This window comes from Caretta caretta, chromosome 6 (genome assembly GCF_965140235.1).
Source record: "Caretta caretta isolate rCarCar2 chromosome 6, rCarCar1.hap1, whole genome shotgun sequence".
NCBI classification, from domain to species: domain Eukaryota; kingdom Metazoa; phylum Chordata; order Testudines; family Cheloniidae; genus Caretta; species Caretta caretta.
The window spans coordinates 102,746,598-102,766,333 of record NC_134211.1 but is presented as its reverse complement, the minus strand read 5'-3'; the positions used below and the strand labels follow the sequence as shown (position 1 = coordinate 102,766,333).

The following is a 19,736-nucleotide window of genomic DNA, read 5'->3' as shown; positions in this document are numbered from 1 at the left end:
CTTCCTCTCTCTAATGCACTGAGATGAGGGTGGGAGTGTGCTGAGAACAGGGCTGGGGGTGAAGGAGCAGGCTGGGGGTTGGGGTGCAGGGTCTGGCCAGGAGCTAGAATGAGGGAGGGGGCTCAGGGTAGGGGCAGGAGGTTTGGGTGTGGAGCACTTACCTGGGCAGCTCCCATTTGGTGCGAGGGGTGCAGGTGGGAATGTTGGGGGGCAGTGTGCAGGAGCTCCCGTTTGGTGCTCAGGGTGAGAGTGGGGATGTGGGGGGTGCAAGAGTCAGGGCATGTGGTGTGGGGGGGGCTGGGGATGTGTGGGGGATGCCGGAGTCAGGGCTGGGGTTGTGGGCAGAGGGCTGGGTGTGTGTGAGGAGGGTTCAGGGCAGAGGGCTGGCGGGTGTGGTGGGGTGCAGGGTCAGGGCAGAGGGCTGGGGGTGTGTGCTGGGGTTGTGGGGGTGCTCCCAGCCCCCTGCCCTGAGCAGCTCACAGCAGGGGGCTGGAGGGGATAGGCCCTGATTCCACTCCCTTCCCAAGGTCCCTGGAGCAATGAGCGCGCTGTGGCTCCGCTTTTACCTCTCCTGCTCCGTAGCAAGGGCCATCAGCTGATCAGCTGCAGAAAGGGAGAGGAGGAGGGGCAGGAACCCTGCACACTGGGGGAAGAGGCGGCGGGAGTGGGAAGCTTGCCTGCCCTGCAAGAAGAGAGCGGTGGGCAGAAGGCGGAATAGAGCAGGCCGGGCCGGGCAGGATTTTTAGTGGCACGCTGTTGTCTGCCCGGGTCCAGCAGACAGCAGCATGCCATTAAAAATTGGCTCGCGTGCCATAGGTTGCTGCCCCCTGGTCTATAGCATAGATTTGTCCCTAGGCAGCATAATTTTAAACACTATTTTCAAACTAAATCCCATTCCTCACTAGCTGGGATAACTATACTAGGACAGTGATACCAACAGCAGTGTTTAAATATGGGAGCTATTATTTTGATTGTAGGGGATAAGACTTAATAGGCCCTAGCTGGAGCTTCTGCTGCTCTCCCAATGGGCTGATCAGTGTTGAGCTAGTGGTCACCACCAGCTAGGATCCTGGGAAAGCCCTGAAGATTGAGGGTATTTATTGGACTGCCATCATTCATCTCTGGATATCGATGGCAGAAACAGAGTTAAAAAGCAAAGGCTTGGTGGAGCCCATTGCTGGGGTTATGAGCTGCTTAAGCAAGTGGGGTTAGTGGAAGAGAGGCTGTGAAACAGTTCAGCAATGTGCTATAGATGGCCAGACCCACTGATCATAGCACTCATACAATGAATATAATTGATACCCCTGAATGTACACGCCACAAGTGTAATTACCTCTGATTTAATTACTGCTCTGCTGGAACTATTCTCTGCCAAGTCAGTATCCCAGTAATTACATGCCGCTCAAAACAATCCCCAAATTATTATGGCACGATCTGTTTGTGAGAATTTATATTGCGAAATATGCATTCTCCCGCAGTTCTGACCTAGCATTTAAAATACAGTCTACAGAGAAAAGGTACCATGCGGTATTAGAAACAAAATATAGAGTTGGATTGATTTATACAGTGATTTGAGAAAGCTGTGTTAGAAAAAGGCAATTGGCTAACTATTGCTCTCAGTTACATATGTACAATATCTACTGGGGGGACTAGTATCCATTTAACTAAAGACAGAATTAGGCTTAATAGGTTGTTTTGGAGACTAGTTTCAGAGATTTGAGGAAATTCAGGATTGGAGGAGCACTCTATAGAAAGTTCTGCATTGGATGCATTTTTCAGACTAGCGTAATGGATAGATAAAGCTTTAGTTCAAGATTCTTTAAAACCACAGTGAGACTATTGCATATTGATCTGTATTTCTATAGGACCTTCCATCCACAATATAAAAGAGCTTTAGAAAACATTATAGAATCAAGCCTCACAAGACCCTCATGATATAAGGAAGTATTATTATTCCCACTTTGCAAATGGGAAAACTGAGGTACAGAGCTGTTAATGGCCTGCCCAGGGTCACACAGCAAATCTGTGGGAGAGCCAGGAATAGTAGATAACAGACCTCCTCAGAGTTCTAGGCTTTAGGACACTAGACCATGCTTCTTCCCATATTCTGTAGATATTTGCTGTGCAAAACTCCCAGTACCATTAATGAAGCTCTGAATGCAGAAATAGTTCATACTGTTAGATAAAGGACTCGAATATCCTGGGACCAACATGGCTACACAACAACACTGCATACAGCAAAGGTCTATAGAGCTGATAACAAAGGGTTATGGTGCAACTTGACTCTTGTTATAGTCCCCAATCTCCAAATTTGTGAAATGTGAAAAAAGACATATAGAGTATTTACAGCAGCTACTGAAAGGTCAGCAAGCTTTTATCAGGTACATAGATGAGTGTTCAAAACACAGATAGTCAATACTGCTTTGAATCCAAAGCTTGCAGGGATTTTAACTTTATGCAGTAATTCAATATCTTTTCAAAGAAAAGCAGAAAATCAACTACCTATCAGATTAATTCCTGACCATTACAGTTAGAACAGATTCCCTTGGCACCCATAATTACTCAGTACAAAACAATAAGATAAATAGATAGAGCCAAATTCTGCCATTGGATGTCCATCAGTTATATTGACCGTAGTTGTTCATGTGCATTCCGATGCAAATGTTACACATATTGCTGGTGCATCTGTATTTTCAGGACCATATTGTACATTTGCTCTGTATTCCGGACTCCCACTGCTGCCATTGGAAGCTCTCAGTGTAATAAGTACAATATATCACCTTAAGATGTTTTATTTCACCCCTTAAGTGAAAAGAAATAAGCTAGTAATACAATATAAGAAGTAGACATTCTGTAGAACTACTTACTTCCTCTGGTAAGAGCAGCCACATTGAATTATTTTTTGTAGGCAAGCAAGTGGATTAATATGTAACCACATCCCCATGGTAAATAAAACATAACTATGGTCTAATGTTATTTCAAAAACCTATATACTTTCTGAAATGTAACATTATTAGAGTGAACTCCACTTACATATAGCCATAGGTAGAAAAGAGGTACTGAGATACTCTATAATATCCTTGTGCAGAAATGGTGGAAAGGTGGCTAATGTTGAAATCATTGTATAAGGCAAAGTACTCAGGATGTCATCATTGAGAAAAGGAAGCAAACATGTGGTTGTGTAAAAAATTGACTGTCCAAGATCTGTCAAAGAAAATTCAATAAACAGAGCATCATTATATTAGAAAAAAAAACATGATGTATTTTTTGGTTTATGGACTGTTTACAAAACTATCATAATAACTTACACTTAAATTGTGCCTGTCTCCCCAAAATTGTTTAAATATCAACTAAATTTCTAAATAACACACAGGAATCACTTCACCCACCATTATAATGAATTTCCTTCTAGGGTGGAAGGAGGCAGCTGTTTAACAGCAAATAGCAACAGTTTAGAGGGAAATGAACTCTGTGAAACCAGCACAGGAGCATGGATGGGGGCGTGGGTTTAGGTAGGGAGAATGCCACTATCAATGTTAGAATTTGGCCAGGACATTGGTATATTAACCGACCTATTCTTGCAAAGAGTGCCGTAGAAGCTGTCATAACCACAGGAAAGCAGAACCTAAGTTTTAAATCTCATTCAAAGAGCAGCAAAGTGCCTCCAGAACACCAAACTGGGGCACTGGTTTTGTGCTGACTCAGAGGGAAGAATGCCACTGTATTTTCAACATGACAAGTGATTAAACTGTTGAATTCATTACCACAGTAAGTCATTGAGGCCAAGAACTCACCAAGATTTAAAAAGAGATTGGATATTTATATGGATATCAAGTATATTCAGAGTTATCATAATTAATTATACCCAAAATTGTGGAAGGGATATTAAACCTTGTGCTTCAGGGCTTAAGCCAATCTTTAGATATCAGGATCAGACCTGTGAGGAGGGAGGCAGATTCTCCCACATTTGCCTTCCTCTGAAGTATCTGGTGCCGGCCACTGCCAGAGACAGGATACTGGACTAGAGGTACCCTTGAGTCTGATCCAGTCTGGCAATTCCTATGAATCACAAAAACCACCTCCTGCAGCACCTGGGTTTCTAGTCCAAGCTCTGTGACTAACTCACTATGTGTCCTTGGGCAAGTCACTTAGGCAGCCTGTACCTCTGTTTCCCCATCTGTAAACTGGGGATATTTATACCTACCTTTGTAAAGAGCTTAGAGATCTATGGCCGAAAAGCACGCTATAAGCTCTAACAATCGTTACTGTATTCCATTTTAGTGTTCCTCAAAGGTCCTCCATGCAAGGGCCAGATACTGCAGGACGCAGAGTGCCTCTCTCTTGCAATAAATGCTCAGCATCTTGCAGAAAAAGTATTAAGTACAAGGGTGGCCTAGCTTGTGAAATCTGACAGGATCAAAACACAAGTGGTCTGGCTGAAGGCACAACAGCATTGTTCTTACCCAACAGATCTAAGTTGTTCTGATAACTAAATTTTATTAAAGACATTACTAAGCTGAAGGAAGGAATAAATGACAAGTTTCCTTGCAAATTTTAATCCACTGTACATACATCATATCATCTCTTTCTACATCTCTACTGGGATCAAAATATGATATCAATCCCAAAGGAATTCTGAAAGCAACAGGGAACTCTTTCCTGTTAAATTAATTCATATACTTACCAAAACTTAGCAGCCTAGAGCACAGTTCTCTGCACCTCAGTGTACAAGTAACACCCACTGAAATCAAGATAGATACTGGTATCCTGAGATGGGGAGAACTGGGCCCCAGGCTTTCAGTAAAGATAACCACAGTCTACAAAATTGAATACTGGAGGAGTTGACTAAGAACAATATAAATAGCAACATGTGACCAAAATCTAACAAATTTTGTGATGAGATGATTCAAAGCACTGTGCAAAAACCCCTATTTCTGTATATTCAGACTTACAATCCTTTCTTTTTACGCAGTTACATTTTAAACCAGTCTCTATTACATTGTTAAAATGTTGTTAAGATCTTTTATCAAATCCACTTTACATTTTACTCAGAGATGGGCCTGATCCTCACATCCCTGAGCATTAGTGGGCTCCAGAATCCAAACCCAAAGCCAGGTCCACAATTTGCAAATAGGCCCTGACTCTTCAATGGAGTCAAACCAAAAGGCCAGATAAAAATACTTCCATTTTTTGAATAGGTTCAAAATCTAGACCAGTTTAGGCCCATCTCTATTATTTTATTAAGGCCATGTCTACACTACAAAATATGTTGACCTAACTTACATCAGCAATTATTAAATCGCTTGTGTGCGCGCACACTTGGGTCCTTGTGTCAGCAGTTCACCTCCTCACCAGGAGCACTTGTATCGATTGAATTGTCAGTGTGGGGCATTGTGGAACATCCCCTGAAAGCCAGGAACAGTCAATTTAACCAACACAGCGTCTACACTGACACTGCGTCAACCTAATTACATTGACTGTGACTCTATGCCACTCAGAGAGGTGGTGTTACTAAATCGGCATAAAGAGGCGCTTACATCGGCAGGAGCCAAATTTATGTGTAGACACTTCCACAGCTAGGTTGACACAAGGAAGCTTACGTCAACATAACTGTGTAGCGTAGCCCAGGCCTTACATACCACACATGGATTCAGAGCACTGGATCTACGTGTACGGTAAGGATTCAAAGACCTGCTTACCATGCTGACCATGCTGTAGCAAAGGAACTAGATCCAGCAGAGTCACCAATGTCACGTAAAGTCCTTGATAGTCCAATGATGGGTAGTCTGATAACTGAGCATCACGACTTTGCTGGCCGCGTTCAGATGGAGCATCTCGCAGGACGCTGTAAAGGAGGGAGCGAGTAACAGTAGGGTTGATGGAACTGACCTGTGGTCTTAGAGATGGGGTGAGTGGGAATGGCACAGGAAAAAGACACATGGTCATGGGCACTGTCAAATTGGAGGCATCTTGATTCTCCTTCTTCCCTGTGCGGGACAAAATGCTGTTGGGGGGACAAAGAAAAAAAAGAGACAACAAAGACACAAAGAACAGCACATTACATTGAAATGACACTATAAAACAAATAATAAAACACCAGATATACCCCACATAAGATGCAATTTCTACCAATACCAGTATGTTGGCAAATCTAGCAACCATTATTTCCATGCTTCAAGAGAGTAAAATTAAAAATTGCCATTTGTAAAAATTTTCATTGCATCTCATGTGTTATCTGGTTCATAAGGAGCAAAAATATAAAAATGCATGTTTCAGTGCCATACCCATGTTTCACAGTTAAGCAGAATTTGGGAATTGAGCTGCTTGCTATGAAAAGAATAGCTGTGTCCAAATAGCTGGAGAATTTGCTTCTGAGAAGGTTTGGGGGAAATATTTTTTCAGTAACATTGTTTGAACCAAGGGAGTGAAAACTTGTAAAATATAGGTGTGGCACTTTCAGAAACATGTTTTAGCAAAGAATAAACATGTGGGTTTGTTAAGATAGTCTTAAAAATCACATGTTTATCGCATCAAAATAATGTCTGTATGTATTTTATGATACTGTTTCATGACATTCCGTCAGTATCATTTGAGATAATGAAGTTTAAACAGGCACATGGATTTAGAAATAATATAATATTTCTAAAATGTTAACTAAACTACATTTGGAGAAGCTATAAAATAATATATAGTAGATGATCTTTAGCATATGTTTGAGAGCTAATGATAATGGTTGTTTATGTGTGTTTCTAATTTTGCCCATATTTGGGGAGGAAACATTTTATTTTATGAATACAAACACTCTTTTGGTAAATAGGTACTTCCAAATCTAAGGGCTAAGCAAGCAATACCAGTTATAGAACTGCACATCAGACAGTGTGTTATCATACATTCCTGCTGCTACTTACGTTATTATTCAACAAAACTCACTACAAACTAAATGAAAGATAATTTCAAAAATTAAAATAGTTTAGTGGGCATCAAAATAGAGACTAAAAATCAACCAGCTTGCTATGTCTTTTTAAAATTGTTATAAACACGTTCGTCCAATTGTTCTGAAATGATTAATAATTTTAAAAATAGAATAAATTGCTGCTTAAGCAACAAAGGTATATTTTGGCTAGCCTATCAGAAAATGAATATGCATTACAGGGCTAGCTAATAAACTTTTTCATGCTCCTATAAAAGTATCATATACTATTTTAATATATTAAACAATAGACCAACTTGTTTTACATGTACCGTACCTGTAGGGTGAGCTTCCAAAAGTGGCCAGTGTTGGCATACCACTACTCCCATTGAAGTCAATGTTAAAACCAATAAAGTATAGGTGTGGCATTGAAACATCCATTGACTTCAGTGGAGCAGAGTTAGGTCAATGGTAAGCGCTTTTGAAAATTCCACCCACCCTACACAGAATTCAGGCCCCAATCTTTCAAATACTTAAACACATGTGAACTTTACTCACGTGTTGTCCCATAGAAGTCAGTGTGACAACTCACATGAGAAAGTTTCACTCATGCTTATGTGTTTGCAAGAGAGGGCCTGATTTATTTGCCATATATATTAAAATTTTTATAATTACATCTCTGAGCAAAGGTGGCTATAGTCAGGCATGCCTGATCTGTCAAGTATGCAGATGTTATATATATACACAATATAATCTACCCTAAGAAAAGTTACTGCATAATTGTTTTTTTCTTATTGTGCCTTGTATGCCTGTAAATTATTTTGGTTTCTGTTACCCAATGTCCAGTCTAAGAAAAGTGGTAACAAGACTGTTCTGTCAGTTTTTATGAAATCATATCAGTAAACCAACCAAGATCTATTAGGATTTTAAAAGTGAATTATCAGAGTGCTGATTCCTCTTTTTTGGATTTGCTTTTTTAAATTTGGTTGACTTTCATATGATACATTTTGCAGCTTCTGATTTGAGATGTGGAGGTATTAAATTTCATTCAACCCCTCTCTCTGAACAGATGCTACCCAGTTACCCACCAAATTCAGTTCCTTCACTTGCCAACACGTCACTCCCTAGAAGTGCTGCCCCTGGGAGCAATATTTCCAGGAGGGACATTACAGCATTAATAAATCCTTGTTTTGGAAAGCGTAAGGCCATGATGGCTAACACTCATCTCAGGGCCTCCCTCTTCCTTAATATAAAGGTGGGACTCATGGAGACTACAGGTCCCAGCATACAATACTCCATCTTGATCATAGAGGCCTTCTATTCAATTCAGGTATTAGAGATGTGCCCTTACCAAAGCCCCAGTTCCTACCACCCCAAACTCAGAGGATCTCTGAATCTGGATATGCAGCTGACCCCAAATTCTATAATGCGACCAGTCAAAACTCCAGATCCAATAACAATCCTGAACTCTGAGAAAGTTTGGCTGCAGATTCAGATCTGGCCACTGTAGCTCGTTCCCTTTTCTACTCAATATGGAGCACTGTACACTGGGACCTGTAGTATCTGCAGGCACCTCCATACTGAATCTGTCCCACTGTATGCAAATGAGTTGCCAATGCATCTCTTAACTGGTCAAAGTTTGGGCTCCCTTGCTGCAACTTAGGCCACTCTCCAAATTACTACCTTCCCGAGGTGTTTCTTTGAGAAATGGTGCCAGAGAAATTGCATCTCTCCATACCCAGGAAAAGCAGTAAAAAATATCTTGTGCATTAATAACTGTTCATTAAATAAATAATTTTGTCTGTAGTTAAGAAATGCACAGAGGGAGTTTTTTTCCTCAGAAAACAAGAAAGAAGCAGGTATTCTATAAGACGTTTATTATGTTCTAGGTCAATCCTAAAGTGAGGGAGGAAAGGCTGGAAATGAGAAATGCATGAAACTTAAATTCATGCTGTAATGTAAAGAAATGCTTCTGCCCAAAGAGAAAATTGAGGAGGAGCTAAATGAATCAATATGTTATGCATTGTGTATGGTGATTTTATGTGATGTTTATTCATAAAAAGTAAATGCCTCACTTTTTTCAACCATAGCCACTTCTTCCCACCCCCACCCCTGAGTCTGTTACATCATTGAATGTATATAAACGAAAGGACCAAGTTAATCCTTGTTGCAACTAAACTGAAGCTACTGGTATTACACCAGATATGACTTTGACCCAAAACAGTGGGACTGCCCCACTCAGAAGAACTAAGACAATATGTTTATAACACAGAAAAGTAACTGTACTGTCAAGGTACAACAGGTTGCAAAAACTACACCTGCTAAGACCTAGTATGCTAACAACTGAATGGGGTATATTTGACTGTGTTTATACTCCATTGTGCAATAATGAGTGTGTACGCGGTGATAGTGTGAGAGGCAGAAAGAAGGCTTCAGGGAAACTCTTGAACAAAGTCTTGAGCAAGCCAGAGTCTTGAGATGTTTGTTTAGGATAAACCGACTTAAGATCCCTGAAAGCGGAATTGCGTGCACTGGACAGGAGTTTCCTTCTTTCCACTTGCCACACACTCAGTGTAGGGTAAGGTGTTTTGTCTAATCCCTGTCTTGGTGTGAACAGGTGCATGAAGTTGTGGTGGGCTCACACCACAGCACCCAGGTCCAGAACCAGATTTCAAACACTCCAAAGTTAAAGGAGGTCTGGATTAGAGATTTGATCTGGCCTATTCTGAGGATACAGGCAATGGACTATATGAAATTCAGATCTGGATCCAGGGCTGGATTTCTAATGCCCTCTCCCTAATTTGGGGGATGTTCAGATTCAGCATTTTGATTTGCCCATTATAAAGAAAGAGGCCATCTATGAAATTATATCCAAATCTGAATATACACTGTGAGTATCACCTCAAATCTTATCAAGGTCAGGGTAATCAGTACCAGGGTTTTGGTTCAGTCCAACCTCTAGCATGAAATAAAGAAGTTAAATGGAATTGCTCCCTTCATATGGAATTAACAATTCTGCAGACTTAAAACAGCCACACATAAAAGAGTTGTGCAGACCTCTAAATTCTGCTTTTGTAACCTACAAAACTAGCTGCTTCACTCAGGTAACGTGTATTTCTACATATGTATTTTTCCTGTTAACACAGAACATGGAGTGTTTCTGAATTCCATGGTCTCTGAATGTGGGCTCTCAATGAGTTTTTCATTCAACTTTAATACTTGCTTGTTAACATATTTTAGAGCAAGAGAGAATGTTTCTTCTCTCCAAGATTGGCCAAACTTCCAAAGCAGCCTCTGAAAGTATGGGTGCAATTTTCTAAGCGTATATATTTTTGTAGGTGCAAATCAGGTAGTTATACACAAAAATGCACCGTGAACTCAAAACTATCTGCATATGAAAAAATATGCCACAAAAATGTAGGCATACAAAAATTATATCTGCAATGTCAAAGGCCATCTCAAGGCCACTTTGAAAATTTAGGTCAATGAATCCATTATACTGTGGGAAAATTGGAATATAAGTAATGTTCCTAATAAAATCCCAAACCTATAACAGCTCTCTTTAACAAGTTGAAAGGTGATATCACCTATCTAAACCTATTCTCTAATCATACTTCGAACTTATTTGTTTTTATATTGCAACTAGAGTGGACTAAACCAAATCCCTAGATCAGAACAACTCTGAACCGTTAATGTCATTCAGATCCAGATCTGGATCCAAACTTTGTGCCTATGCCCATTGCTATAATAGGCTGAACCAAAATCCAGATCTGAAAGCCCACTGAACTATGGGACAGCTCAGCTTCTAGTTCTGCTGCTCAGGCTCATCTCAGTAGGATCCTACAGCTTTAGGATTCTCAGAGCGGTCACAGTCAAACTTGTGAAATTTTATAGCAACCTTCTCTCTTCTTTACTTCAAGCACATGTGTGCACTCCACTAACCTAGACTAGGTCCAAGCAAACCAGATTTTGTTCTAGAATCAGCCACTCAACAAGCAACTCAACTGGGCAAATTGGGCAACAGCCAATGCTGTAATTTATTTATACCATATTTTTAATTAAATTGAGCTCTGACTCCTTCTGGTTGAGCATTGATCCATAAGATCCATTAACCAAGAAGAAATCAATACATATCCCCTAACATTTTTTCTCTTGAAGAGCATAATTTAAAACTTACCTCAATAAAGTCTGAGAAAAGTATTTCAGAGTGTTTGCAATGTCAGTTCCAGAGGGCACAGGGTAAATGTTGTGAAGAACGCGGTTATGGTATTCCTGTAGGTAGCGGATCTTGGAAGCAACTGGATTAAAAAAAAAAAAAACACAGAGACTTTCATTTAGCTTAGTTCAGGTTAAGACACCATATCAGTTTTCTACCCCTACTGTATTGTTAAAATTCATGCAGTGAGCTAAATCTAAGAGACAAGTCTTTCCAATCTTTATTGTGGCTGAATGAATTGAATACTCTGATGAAGGAAGGAAGAAAAGGGGAACATTTTATATAGTATTTTTAAATCTGTCCTACTCTATGCTAAAAGGTCAAACACTTAGTGCCTGTCTCGTGTTTTCCATTCATGGATTTCAAGCCTCATTTATAATGTTATGAGCTGGGTGAAACCTTGTCATGGGTTGAGTTCAAACCTCATTGAGATTGGTAGATGTGAACTATAACTATATGCATAAGCCCCACCTAAGACAAAAGGTGTGTGTGAACCCAGGGAGCTCCTGTCTGAGTATTGTTTTGGGTATGTGTGTGGGTATAAGGGAAGAGAGATCACACAGAAACTAAGGTCAGCCAAGAACAGACTGAGTGAGAGAGCACCTGCAGCAGCAACTGAAGGCATGTAGCTAACCTGGGAAGAAATCTAGGGAGAGGTTTTTGGGTCACAGGCTCAGGCTCAAAAGAATGCTCTTGGTGCTGTGAGCAAAAGAAGTTGTTTGTTTCCTTCTGCGCTCAGAGACACAGGACTTTGTACATTCTTTGTAAACAAAATAAACTGTATCCAAGAAATACCTGACTACCACCAATTTCTCCTCCCAACTGGAACATGTACAGGGTTCCACATTTTGGCTAGCCACTTAGGTCAAAAAGGGGGAGTAATAATTATTTATTCAGTAAGTCACACAAAACTCACGTGAGATGGATAAGTATTACTACAGTCAATTTATGGATGGATAACCTGAGGCAAAGAGAAACTCAGTGGTTTGCTCTAGGCCATGTAGTGAATCAATTGTGTAAGACTGTGTACAGTTTATTTACATCTATAGCAGGCAGCCTGGTCAGAGGCGGGGTGGGGTCAGGGATGGTTCAAAGCGGCTTTTCTACAGTGAAGTGCAGGGGGAGAAATCGTAGCTTTAGAAAGCATAGCATTTTCCTTATTCTAATAAGTTCCTTTCCCTATTCATGACAGAATACCTGCAAATGGACTGCTGGTCTTCTATTTTCTACCATAAAAGTCACTCTGTGGTTAATTGTAAAGAAAGCTCAGCACGTAAATCAGTTATAGGCCTAAGCTTAGAGGGCACCCCTATTTTCTGTACAATACCACAGCAAACAAATACACTATAGCTATAGAAAAGGTCAACATTTTTGTTAATATGAAATACTGATGCTACTTCACTATGTCACTTTGTTGTTGTCATTCTCCAAGAGTGGACAACATGACATAATAAATGTCAGCACAGCTTAAGATTTTAAATGCTTTAACTCTTCTTTAACAAAGAAGAGAACTTCTAAGTGCATGTTCACTTTTCTCTCTGCAATGAGGAACATTACGGGTGGGATTTTCCAAGCACTCAGCACTGACCTGACTCTGCTCCTATTCAAGTCAGTGTTAAAAATCCCATTGACTTCAGTGGAAGCAGAACTGGGTAATGCTAGCACTGGTGAAAATCCTGCTCTATAGATACATAAAACAATTTAGGAACAAGGTAAGGCCATACATCACAACATGCCAGACTACAGCTAAATGTAGGTATCTCTTGAACAGATTTACTGTATATATTTTGCTTTGATCAGCTCCCCCAAGTGAACTATTCTATATATTTATTAAATACAAAAACTATGGTAAAAATATTCAGATTGCAAAGCCAAGCTCTTAAAAGTTAGGAAATGCCAGAATTAAGGTTGCCTATGCAACCTGAATTCAGCCCTGTTGGATGTATGCATTATGATACTGATTTTAATTACATGATCACATTTTATTTTTTCCCCATGACCCCTGCACAAAATTGTGTATGCCTAAAGGGGAGCTCAGGTTGAGGCTGTCTCTCTAATTTTATGGATAACTTTCATAATTAAAAAAAAAAGAGTCCCCTCAAAGTCTCCTTTTTTTCCAATGTGCAATTTTTCATGTTTGTATCTTTGCACTAGCAAATTTTTTGCATAAACAAGCTACATTTGTGCATCCAACTGGGTATTGATGGCCTTGTGGGTCACACTGGTCATATTTTGTCCTCAACTATCCATTCAGTGGACTCAATACAATGATATACAGATGGGTGGGACGAACAAAATAGAAGGCTAAAGAATCCAGTAGCAAAAATCATGCTCTGAGTTCTGAATGACTACAGAATAAATGTGTTAAATCTTATTCAGTGATTATGCAAGGCAAGGAAGGCTTTCTTTCCCTCCACCACAATATCTATGACATTCTGGTTACCAGAACTGGTGCATTTGGGTTCTCCACTTGTGAGCAAAATAGGCACCTCAGATTTAAATGGCTAAAGCTTTTCTAGTACACCATGTATTCTCCCTGCGCATAATGTCTGTTATTACTGTTTACTGATACAGCCTTATAGGTGTAAATGGCCCTTTACAAATACGGAAGAATATGGACCCCTGTTCCCAAAATCTCGTTAGACAACTAGACTAGAGAATATCCTTTGCGTAGGTGCTCAGATTCCATGGTAAGGAGAGTCATACAGTATAAATACATGGATTAGATTAGGAGAGAGCATTTTCTATTTACTAAATGTTGTTTGTGATGCCAGTCTCCCTCGCGTAAAGGATACGAAGCCTAGTAGATTTGTAAAATAATCAGGTCACAAATCAGAGTTCCCAACCAAAGAACAACTCACAGCTGGATTTATAGTTCATTGCAGGTGCCATGCTACGCAGTCAGATGTCCATAACTGAAATAGGAAAACCAATGCCAGAGATATTAGTCAAGCTGTATTTTAAAGAGCCTCATTCATCTCTACAGCCAGTTGTTTTCAAGAGAGGGCAAAGCATGTCAGGAGTGCTGTTTTGTGCAAAGTAGGAAACCTGTTTATTTCTATTAAGAGGGTTAGTGCCCAAATGAAATCAATCAACATAAAAGAACATTCATAAATGCAATAGCTAGATAATAATTGTGTTTGTAAAATGAGTCACTTCATGTTGCTTTTGCTATCAGACCACACCTCCCATAGAAATTTAATTGTTATGTCCCAGGTTACTGAGAGCTTTTTTCAATGAAAGCACTAAATCAAATTGCAAACCTTGGTACCTAAAGATAGGCTCCTAAATCCAGTGCAGGCATTGGATTATAAGTAACTGATTTTGAAAAGTCTTGAGCATCCACAAATCCTATTATCTTCAATAGAAAATGCAGGTGTTCAACACTTTAGAAAAATCAGGCCACTTGTACTGATGTGTCTAAATATGGATTTAGGAGCCTAGTTTTAGCTATCCATGTTTTAAAATGTTGTCGTAAACCTCTGCTAGCTTCAATGTCTACCTCCATGCTGCATGTGCATCTAAACTCCCAGATTCCTCTTTGAGCCTCTGACACAAGTGCAAAATCTAGGTTGGATTCTTTGGAGATGGTCTCCTTGGTTGTTTCAAAGTCCTGGGCAGGAAAATAGAGGATAGTGGGCATTCCCAGAACATTACTTACCATGAGCAGATGCCAGTTTTTATTACTGGAGGAAAAAGGAATTAACGGGTGATCTCCAGGTTGTTTGCTGTCAGTGGGTGCTATACTGTGCAATAGCTCAGCTCCATTGGAATGCTGTGGTGATAGGCCTAATGATGAGTATCATTGACTTTACTTTTCAGAATGTGCTCAGAAGGAGACCCAGGTAGAGAATAAAGAAGAGTGCCATGAGCAGGTGACCTCCTGTGACCCTCTATTGGCTGTCACCTTTTGTTAGGATGACCTGCTATTGCTCAGAGCAGCAGGGGACAAACTGTTGCTTGGTCATGTATTCCTGAGACGTTCTACACCACCAATGATTAGGATTGGAATTTTTGCTCTTCTGATCTGGTCTGTGTATTCTTTCACTTTAGTTTTTTCAGTTGTTTCATGGTAAGTTCTGGACTCATCATTGCTTGTCGCACCTACCTGAGACAATCTGGTTCTTGCCTGTCAGTCAAGCAGGACAGTAGCAGTGGCAGCATCAGTTGAGGCTTGAGGGGTAGCCTGGTAGTGGTGCCTAAGCCAGGATAATTCTTATTGGAAATCATCACCATTTGTCAAAAAGTGCAGGTGAAAGAGAATTGGAATTATGCAAAGAGCAAATAAACACACTTTACAATGCCATAAAGAGCTAGGCAAGGGAGAAGCTTTGATAAACATATTATAAAACAGAAATTCAGTGCGTTAGGAATTTCTGTATCCCCAACCTTAAGCATCATGAGGAGGAGAAAGCCAGCTTCAGGACCGGAACAGAGGAGAAATCCATGATCTGGGTCCACAAGTGAATCCCATTTAAAACCAATGTATACACCAAAACTGTAAAAAGGGGGGTAAGTCCTTAAAACTAAAAGAAACAGGGAGAAGGTGGTACCAAAGTGAGGGTTCCAGAGCAGCACAAGGGGGAGAAAGAGTAAATAGCAGCCTGCAGAGTGAGTGAAAGAAGCTCAGAGTAGAACAGGCCAAGAACATTAGGGGTGAGAGAATGCGAAGGCTGATAACAGCAAGGGAAAATATCAAAAATGGTGCTGGTGGAGAGGGTGGATGAAGCAGAAGGAACTGTTCCATATATCAATGTGAAGTAATCAGAGGTGAGATACAGAGTAGCATGAGAAGGGGGAGATGTTCAGAAAATGTGGGAAAGACAGAGAAAAAAAGTAGCACAATGGGCGAGAGCAGAACATTGCATCATTCAGAGAGGGACTACAGAATTCTCTTTCATTTTTAAGAGCATAAGAATGGCCATACTAGATCAGACCAAAGGTCCATCTAGCCCAGCATCCTGTCTGGGATGCTGTGGCCAATGCCAGGTGCTTCAGAGGGAATGAACAGAACAGGTAATCATCAAGTGATCCATTCTGGCAAACAGAGGCTAGGGACACCATCCCTTTATTTATAAAAATGCACCCTCCATAAAGGATGCATCTAGGCCATCAGCACAACACTTAAAAGACAAAAATATCAGCTACTGTAACTAAGAGATTAACCCCAAAAGTTTAAATAAAAAAAAAGATGCCCCTTTGTCCTAATCAGGCAAAGGCCTGTAAATAACCTGAAGATCAACAGACATGGACCAGAGAGCGAAGTGAATTTCAACATCCAAAATGTCAGATGAAATGATTCCAGCTGGGCCAGAAGCACTCTAAGTCCTTGATCAAAGAGCAATCCCAACACACCATTAAGATAGTGCATCAGGAGAAAAGGTTATATGGATTCAGTGCTGGTCTACAGTGGCATTTTTCTTAAAATTTCCTGCTATTGCTCTAGCAAATATGCCAGTTATTAACAGTAGTAACAATAGTCGGAGTTCTGATGTGGGCCAGCTGCTTGCATTCTAATAACCATCATCTGACTTTGCTGGCAGAGTAGATCTAGAAAACACGGCAGTTAAAATGTCAGTGGCTACTAGCAGCCACTCAAGGGTATAAGTCAACGGAGCTCCCCTGGTGTTTGTTAGCAGCAGTGGGGAATTGTCAGAAACAATAGCGTAGACAAGGCAAGAGAACGATGACTTCTGAATATACACAGAAGATGCATAGTGTGAGCCACAGCAGCAGGCCAGCTTCCCTGCTCTGTCAACGAGCTTCTTCATGGGTAGACCACTTCTAAGACTGTGAGGGGCAGATCACATTCTATGTTAGTTCAATCTGTGGGCTCTCTGCGGAGACGCTTCAGACAATTAGTTGGGTGACTTTTTGATACAGACACTAGGACCTAAGCTAAACCCGCACTTCAATTCATACAAGCCAATGAAGCTGTCAGCTCACTTTGGGTCACTACTGATCAGGGCTAGTGATCAAGAAGTGTTAGGCTCTGTATTTTAGCACTAAATCCACAAGCCAAACCAAACCAATCAATCATTTCCTCCCCTTCCCGCCCCCAACACATAATTATGTTGCTTTCCTTTTAATGGAGCATGTAAATATTATCTCATTGGTAAGCATGCAAAGCAATAAGTGAAACCTTTAAGGGCTATTAAAAGCAACCAAAACTGTTTGGAGACTGGGGTTAGTATCAGCACAGGTATTGAAAAATCACCAAGTGCAAGACTTCCTAGGGAAGAGAACAGACACTGAAAATGATGTACAACAGCATTGAACAAAGGCTGGGAAGCTTTAACCCACAGCTGCCATTTACAGCAAGGGAGACTGATCAAAACACCTAAAACCAGGCCCTAACCAGAACTAGGTCGCAGGGCCTGGCTTCCCTTCTATCCTCCTTCCTTCCTGTCTTGGAACAAGGCAGAAAGGCCTCCGGTTTTTAACTCAGATAACATCAGAGCACAAACTGGCCACCCTTGATAGGGTTTCTCATCAGTTGTGTGAAATAAATCGCACTGCAGAGACAGCCAGACACCCCAACACAGCTCAGCGCGCAGGGACAGGCAGCTGATCCATTGCAGGGGCCGTGTAATAGATCCCCCCCGACACACCCTCCTCCTGCCATCCGCCCCCGTGGCCAGCTCCCAGGACCATGGACAGTGCAGCGCCCTTCCGCCGCCGCACCCGGCCACACCCCAGCAAGCCCCCAGCCCTGGCTGCGCCCTCCTTTCCCAGGGGAGGGGCCGGGACCGAGCCCCGGGCGCCCGCTACTTACACTGCTCCGCTTTGGTGGACATGATGCTGGCCGGCTGGAAGTGTTTCGCCCCAATCTCGGTGGCCTGTGGGTTCTTCTCTCCCGCTCAGTCCGCCAGGAGCCACGGTCCCGCCCTGCTGCCCAGGCGCGAGCGGCGGCCCTCCTCCCACCCCTCTGCCGCTCCCATTCTGGCCTCGGCCAATCTCGCCCTGAGCAGCCCTCCGGAGGCCCGGGCAGGGGCAGGGGCAGGGGCCCCGGCTGCTGCTGCTGCTGGCGTGAGGGGAGCAGGAGGCGTGAGTGGGGGGCCCTGGCGAATTGCACAGGGAGCTCTCCCAGCGAGGGGGAGGCGCGATTCCATTCACAAGGAACAGCCTCTTAAAGGGGAAGCTCCGCTCAGCCCCTAACCTGGGGCTCGGAGAAATCTGGGAGATTTAAGCGCCCGATACTCTTTACAGCTGATGTTTTGCAACAGGCCCCCCCACCCCACGCAATCAAATGAATTTTCCCCCCCTTGTGTATCAGTTTGGCACTTCCTCCTCCCAAACGGCAGCGAGATCAAAGGGAAATCATTCAGTTTAGGCTGGGACTAAATGGGTGTGGGTTGTATTAAAAGCTCTTAAGCACAGGCTTGCCGCGGCTGGGTTTTACACACACCCTGAGTTTTGTTCTGGACCTGACTACAAGAGCTCTTCTGAGCCCCCCTATCTCCCGAGTGCTGACAAGGTACAAATGCAGGGCCCCTGAACCTGGGCGGCGCGCGAGCCCCACCCTTCGGGGAGACTATCCAAGGGGCCCCTCACCTTCTGCCCGAGCCCCTCCCCGCAGCCAGAGCAGCCCCCAGCTGAACAGCCCCGGGCCCTTCTTTCTTTATTGCATTGGTTTTATCATTTCTGTAGGGCTCTGGCTCGCCTCCCCCACGCAGTGGAGGCCTCTGCTTCCCTGCAGCCCCAGCCCCATCCCACTAAGGATAATTTCCCAGGCTCCAGTTCCCAGCCAGACCCCCAGCTTTCCATTCTACTTCTCAGTTCCTCTCTCCAACCTCTCTGCTCCCCCAAATCTCCCTCAGTTCTGGACAAGGGTGAGGTGGGCGGGCTAGTCAAGGTGTGGGAGTATCATCTCCCTTCCATTCGTTTTTTTGGGGGGAGAGGCTAATTCAGTGGGTGAATCAGTGTTCCACACCCCCAATAGTTACTAGTTCCAGGCAGGGCTAGATTAACCCATAGGCTAATAGCCTTAGGTCCTTCTGTTTTTAGGCCCTAATCTTTAGGCCCACCCATTTTTAGGCGCTATTGTAGGCCCTCCATTCCATATTGAAGTAACACCCGAGCGACGGTAGCAGGGCATTGGGAATTTTTTTGTCTCATTAGATCAGGGGTGGCCAACCTGAGCCTGAGAAGGAGCCAGAATTTACCAATGTACATTGCCAAAGAGCCACAGTAATACGTCAGTAGCCTCCCGTCTGCTCCCCCGCTCCAGCCCCCAGTGCCTCCCCTCCCCCCCATGCCTCCTGCCTGCCATGATCAGCTGTTTTGCATGCACAGGAGGCTGGGGGAGGGGGGTAAAGGAGAGAGGAAGGGCACAGCACATTCTGGGGCAGGGGTGGAGTGGGGGCAGGGCCAGTGTAACCACTAGGTGAACTAGGCAACCACCTAGGGTGCCAAGATTTGGGAGCCCCAAAAAGCGGTGCCCCCAATTTTTTTTGCTTCATCCAAAATGGGATGGGGCACAGTTCGGTCCTTTCCCCAAGCCGCCTTCCCCCATACCTGGGTTTCCCTCGCTCTCTGTCTCTTCCACACACTACGTTGGGCAGCTCTGTCCCATTCTGTGCACAGGTTACCTCATGGCAACCCAGCCGT

At 42.7% G+C, this 19,736-nt stretch overlaps 1 protein-coding gene across 6 annotated transcripts in view; it reads right to left on the bottom strand.

Annotated features, from left to right (window-relative positions):
- The window catches only part of UNC79 (unc-79 subunit of NALCN channel complex), a 149,815-nt gene extending 131,601 nt beyond the window's left edge, over positions 1–18,214 (bottom strand). For 3 of the 6 annotated variants that reach the window (XM_048854187.2, XM_048854189.2, XM_048854192.2), the window contains exons 1-5: positions 17,902–18,213; positions 13,988–14,041; positions 11,088–11,208; positions 5,700–6,004; positions 3,034–3,204 (exon numbers count right to left, since the gene is read on the bottom strand). In XM_048854187.2, the coding sequence (XP_048710144.1) occupies positions 3,034–3,204; positions 5,700–6,004; positions 11,088–11,208; positions 13,988–14,018 (628 nt within the window). In that variant the 5' untranslated portion in view covers positions 14,019–14,041; positions 17,902–18,213. Of the gene's footprint in view, positions 1–3,033; positions 3,205–5,699; positions 6,005–11,087; positions 11,209–13,987; positions 14,042–17,901 lie in introns of those variants that run through there. The other 3 variants (XM_048854190.2, XM_048854188.2, XM_048854191.2) reach the window with 3 other exon arrangements.
- Positions 18,215–19,736: the final 1,522 nt, after the last annotated feature.